Raw genomic sequence first — 6,056 nt, forward strand, 5'->3', positions numbered from 1 at the left:
CCTGCTGATTTTCCATAAAGCTGCAGCTGGGGAACTTGAGGAGGACAGCGGCCTGTTGACTCTTGCGAAGCTCTCAGAGATAGATGTCTCCATTGAGGGAGTCAAAGGAGCCAAGAACTTCTTTGAAGCTAAGGTATGGTGTGGCACAGAGGGACGTGGAAAAGCTCTGCACACAGGCCTTATTTGCCTCTGAGACACTGACCCCGCTTGCTTTTCGACAGAAGATACTGAAATCCTACTGGAAGACAATTTCATGTGGATGTGTATTTCCTGCCCTGCCCCTGATGCTGCCAAACCCAGCCACAGCTTTTCCCTTCAGCCTTCCTCTGCAGATCAGTCAACACTAGCACAGCTCAATTCACCATCTCTGCTCTGGGTCTTACCCTGGTAGAGCTGACCAGCCGACCAGTGCCCTGTGGCTGGGAGCTCTGTGGGGCTCACTGGCTGACTGCTTTTAGAGACAAAAGCATCCTGGAAACGAGTGCAATAGGGATTGAGTTCCCCATTTTGCAAAACCTCCCTCAACCAGAGCGCTCTGAGTTCAGTGGTGAATGGAGTATTTTGGAGTGTAGTATTTCAGACATCACTTTCTCGAGCAACTCTCTGTAACCTTTGGAATCAGAGTTGTTCTGCAGGGTCCTGGGGTTGGCAGAAAGAGCTTTGCACCATTTGAAGCTGACAAAGCACCCTCTTTGAAAGCTCTCTTGGAGAGAAAATAATCCTGCTTGTTTATATAAGAAGTTTTTTCCCAAGAGCCTAACACAGCTATTGCACAGCAGATGTACTGAGATGAAAGCTGGAAGAATAGGCAGCAAATAAACAATGTCTCTTTGATCTGCAGATTATCTGTGCTGTAGTATGGCGTTCTCACATTTGGCTGTGATTCAGAACTGTTTTCCACGGTGGTTTCTCCCACTGTATGCTCACAGCTTAGGCTGGGCTGCCTGCTTACAGAAAGAATGTATGTGACCCAGTACCGACAGCAGTGTTTGGGCACTTGTGAGCCATGACTTAGTAACTAACCTTTCTTTCATCAATGTTAAGGTCAAGCAAACTAACAGGTATTGGGTGTAAATACATAAGCAGTGTAATTACACTGCAGTGTAGTTAAGACTTGGCCCATCCTGACAGAGCTTCCCAGCAAACACTGGTTGGTGCAGCAACCAGCAGCAAACGGTGTGCCGTTACTCACCTGGGAGTAGTCCAGGCTTAGACTCTCCCTCTGCTACAAGGTTTGACACTCTCTTCTTTTCTCTCTCATAAAGGTTCAAGCCCTCTCTTCAGCCAGTAAGTTCGAAGCAGAGATAAAAGCTGAGCAGGATGAGCGAAAGCGGGAAGAGGAGGAAAGGAAACACCGCCGAGCAGCTTTCAGGGAGTTAAAGTCTGCATTTACCCAGTAACCACCCAGCCAATATGCACTCTGAGATTGCACATGACTTGGTACGTTTCCCAGACCAGGGCTCTACCTGGAGAGAGCTGCCTGGATCCTGCCTAAAACTTGTTCCAGCTTTGCTAGCCTTCCTCTCCTGAAGATCCTCCTGAGTTTCTAGGGACACAACTCTTGCAGTTCCTATGCATTTGTATCAATGTGAATCGTAAGAGCTGTGTACGTGCTGTTTGCTCTGAACTGTCAGGAGCACATCACCCTGCAGCAGAAACAGCAGGTAGCAAATCATGGGTGAGCACTGACAAGCGTCATGTTTACCTACTTCATTCTTTCCTTCTTTTCTACACATCCTTTCTCTCTTAACCCCCTATTAATTCATTCCTTGCTTACAGGCAAATAGTGAGGTCTTGTGTAAATCAGAGTGTACGAAGCACGGCTCGTCTTCCTGTACGTTTGTACTGCTGTTGGGTGTTGTCACACATCCTCGACTACCCCTTTTCTTCCTCCTCAAAGCCCCATGCCGCAGGCACTGTGAAAACACTGTGAAGAGAGAAAGATAGTTACTAGGGATGTGGATCACATTAAATAGCATTTCCTGTAGCATTTTCTGTCACCCAGCATCTTGGGAGAGTCTTCCAGTTTTTCATCTCTGAAGTGCCATAGTAACAAACCTTTCAATAAGAGGCGAGATTCCCTGGGACTGCAAAGGGAGGAAGCTGGCGCTCTCTTAAGCAAGGAGTAGGAAAGTGCGTTGCCTGACCATGTATCTTCTTTCACATTCCATCACGGTTAGTGTACTGTACAGCTTCACTGTATTTCCCAGCCTTAGGCAGCTGTAGCTGGTTTTAAGGGATACTGCCAGCTGGACAATGGATTCGGGTGGCACACTGGGGTTTTCTATTGGGGAAATTTGCTCCTGTCTCGAATCATGAAGGTGACATTGTTTGTTTTCTTTAGAGCCATGACACATAGCACCAGCCCAGCATACTGAGCAATCTCTGCTCAAGACAGGAGGAGGAGTGAGGTGAGCACGTTTAGCTGAGGGGGCTTGCACTATATAGTAGCTGTTTTCTTTTGCAGACGCAGGAATGTCGCCCACAAATGTTAAAATGCCCACTGCTTGTCTGGATATATACGCTGTAGGTCATGGCAAGGGAGCTGTGTTCCCTCGGAGACCTCTCCTGAGACAGGAATTTGCTCATTCTGCCTCTGCTACTGCCCCAGTTTGTGCATTTTATTTTATTATTTTTTGTTTCCAGAACAAAACACACCAGTCGTCCTTTCACTTGTCTGTTAGCTTCTTAAACTGTGAGCACTAAACTGTGAGCGTGGAATAATAAATAGAAAAACCTCTTCTCTTTAATGTCAGGTGAAAAACTTGCTAAACAATTAAACTGTGTATATATATACCTTCACAGATTATATTTTATAAATCACGCTTTTTTAGCTAAATATTTATAATTAAATGTTTTTATACTTTACAACAAAGCAGATAATTTCATCTTCAATTATTTCTCCCGTTGCTGAAATGTACAAATAAAGCATTGTTATCTCCAGGCTCGTCTGTGGTTTATTTTAGGTCCCTCAATGTACCGTTTTGTTCACAAATCACAGTAGTGATCCCCAAAGCTCGGTGTCCTGGCTTGGGATGAGTGAAGGAAGTGTTCAGCCCCTTCTTGATCGTACTTCCCCTTCTGTAGAGCAGTTCTGGTGTAAAAAGCCCTAATGTTTGCAGTGCTGTGTAAATATTTGAAATGCTGTCCACTGCTAAACACTGACATCTGAAGGTTGCCAGCCTGCCCTTATCTTAAAATAGCCGCTGTGTCTCAGCCTCGGGAGTGCCCCAGCTGCGAGCCAGGCAGGTTGCTTCAGCGTGATTTCCCTTTGCGTTTCCTCTTTCTGCCCTTATAGAAGGGAGAAAAAATACGTGGACATCTGAAGATGTGTCCAAGGGTCTTGCTTCTGCTGTTGTCAGTCTGCTAAGCCCTGCTGGCAGGACCAGTTTGAGGGAGCAGGCAGCTCAGCAGGAGGTTTATCTATCCGTTGTTTCAGGTAAGATCCAGAGATGAAATGGAAGATGTAAATAGTTTACCCAGTGCAGCTCTGCTCTGTGCGTTGTTGGCAGTTGATGCATTCGCTGTGTGTCTGCGAGCCCTCGGGTCTCGAGGTCAGGTACAATCGGGTTGAAGGATCCTTGGTCTCTTTTTCTACAGGAAAAATACAACACCACAGCTCTGGGTTTGGTTGTTTTTTCTCCACTGTGTGGCAAGCACTGCTAACTCGTGCTGCTCTGCACGTGCAGCTGGGTGAGGAGCCCAGGGCAGCAGGAGGAGAGGGTGGAAAAAGGGCTGCCAGTGGTTTTATTTGAATAGATTTGAGTCAGCTCCAGCTGTCAAGTTTCAATAAGGAAATAAGCAGTGTGTCTGTAGCAGTTTTGTTCAATTCAAGAAAGTGCTGTTAGCTGGGGCCTTTATTCAGCGCAGTGAACAGTAAGTGCTTTGGGGGTACGTTTATTTTCAAGCTGCAACAATATCTGTTTTGAAATTAGCTTTGCAAAAATCAACGTAGGGAAATTAATGGCTTTCTAAGTTGTTGCATTTTGCTGGCAACTATGAGACTCAGTAATTGTTATTAGGTTATGCAGAAGTACTAAAAAGCTAAATTCCCACGTAATACCTACTGGCCAACAATATTTAATTGCATTTACCTACTCTATTACGAATCTTGATGCTCTGTCCAACTTTTCTGCCTGATGTCGCCCCAGGAGGCTCTTTAAAGGTGCTGGCAGTCCCAGCTCTGACTGATCCCTGCCAGTACATCAATACCGGTCTGGCACTCCGGACATGCCCCAAGGGACTCTAAGTCTGTTTGTGATGGCAAGCAGAGAAGTTTGATGGAAAGCCTGTTGTGCTCATGGGCCTTTCCCAGAAGGGACAAAGGCTTGCCTCAGGTCGCTTGCCTCAGGTCACTCACCTCTTGGAACGGGAGCACTGAGGATGCATTCAGCCTGTCTGGATACTCAGCTCACAGTGTGTTTCTCAGTGATGCTTCTGTCACAGCCATTGTCGTTGGCCGCAGCGGACAGCTGTGATGGCAGGAAGCCTTACCTGAAAAACTCAGTGTAAACACAGTCCACAGAGAAAAGGAAACAGTATGACCTCTGGCTTAGGGGTCAGGTTTTATCTGTGGGGATTAAGGTGACAAAATTTAAACGTTAAGAGAGTGTCTAAGTAAATCCCTTGCATGATGGATTGGACAAACCAAAGTGCTTTAGTGTTGCCTCTAACAGCTTGCCACAGATGGGAAGAACATCTTAAATTAACAGGGTGTTGCAGAAGCAGCAGGGAGTTTGTGGTGGTCTGTCTTTCAGCATAAGCCGTCTGAGGTGACAGATGTGTTAAAGTTGCAGTCGGATGCTCACCTGCCTGCCTTGTCTGTTGTTTTTATTATTCTTAGGGATGTGGCAAGTGAGGACGTGGAGATCAGAGGCTGCTGAGAAGAGAGTGGCTCTTGTCAGGGAAAATCCCTGGTCTTTTGAAAACAGGGGAGATGCTTTTCCACATAACAAAAAGTGGGGGTGGCAAGGGGAAACACCACAGACTCCACAGCAGCTGGGATGCTCTATGACCATTACCGGTTGTTTCAAAGCCGTGCTCCGCGTTTGTAGCTCCATTGCTGTAGCGAGGGAGGCAGGCTCTTGCTTCCGAGCTAGGATGGGGGAAGACTGGGTGAATAAGGGAGACTTTCAGTTTGTTAGGGTACCGCTTCCCTGTGCTTGGACTTGCAATGGTGAGGATGACCTGGCACGGCAGTCCAGGGCTCTGAAGTACAGCATGCCCTCAGTACGAGCTGCTGGGTGATTTCATGCCAACACTGTGTCAGCTGAGGTCCTGTGATCGAACCATGCAGTAATTTAACCGCACAGGTACAGTCTTGAATTCTCGTGAGTCTCCCTGTTCTGCTTGAATGAGCTTGGTGAGGACTTAAGATGCATCTGCTATTACCAAAAAAAGTCATCTGAGTTCCCTTGAGGTATTTTACAGAAATGTCAAGTTCTGTGGATAAGGCATGTTTCAGACTCCCTCTTCTTGATTTTTTTTTTGGTCTCAATAATACAATGTTTGTGCAAATGGGGATAAAATAATTTCCTCTAGTGTTAAACTTCTCTCATCTCAGATAAAATTTGTCTTAGAGCCTGTGAAAATATTTGAGTGCTCAAACTACATTTGATAAGCAGAATTACAAGACACTTTGCAGTGAAGTTGGAAGTCCTTACTGACTGATGGAAACGTAGGGCTGTCTCTCTCCCTCCCCACGCAGTTATTAGTACTGGCTCAAGCCGTGCCACAACAACCGGGGGGGCAAATGCAGCTTTTAAGAGGCCAGCTCTCTGCTAGGGAGCTTTGCTTTCCTAAAGGAGAAATTTCATTCGAAGATTTTCAGGTGAAGTAGTCCTATGTTGCTCTCATTTAAAAATAAGCCCCAAGAATTACAGGCTTTCAACCCATCAGCTCAGAAGAATCACTTGTGTTCACTGTTGCATCATTTTTGGCCGGTGTTCAGTGCGCAATGACAAGTATTTATTCACCTAGAAGGGGAGGGAGAAAGCTGCATGGACCGTGGCTGAAATCATGATTGGAGTGAAATCCTTTCAGCGGAAAATGGTTCT

At 46.1% G+C, this 6,056-nt stretch overlaps 1 protein-coding gene across 1 annotated transcript in view; it reads left to right on the plus strand.

Annotated features, from left to right (window-relative positions):
- LOC104501963 (EF-hand domain-containing protein D1) overlaps window positions 1–1,400 on the plus strand; it is a gene marked incomplete at its 5' end in the record, with an annotated part of 6,765 nt that extends 5,365 nt beyond the window's left edge. The window contains 2 exons of the mRNA XM_010145865.1: window positions 1–133; window positions 1,266–1,400. The exon at window positions 1–133 is cut by the window's left edge and continues 2 nt beyond it. Coding sequence (XP_010144167.1) covers window positions 1–133; window positions 1,266–1,400 — 268 coding nt within the window. The remainder of the gene's footprint in view (window positions 134–1,265) is intronic.
- Between the last annotated feature and the right edge of the window lie 4,656 nt (window positions 1,401–6,056).

This window comes from Buceros rhinoceros, unplaced genomic scaffold (assembly GCF_000710305.1).
Source record: "Buceros rhinoceros silvestris isolate BGI_N320 unplaced genomic scaffold, ASM71030v1 scaffold24051, whole genome shotgun sequence".
In the NCBI taxonomy this organism is placed as follows: Eukaryota; Metazoa; Chordata; class Aves; order Bucerotiformes; family Bucerotidae; genus Buceros; species Buceros rhinoceros.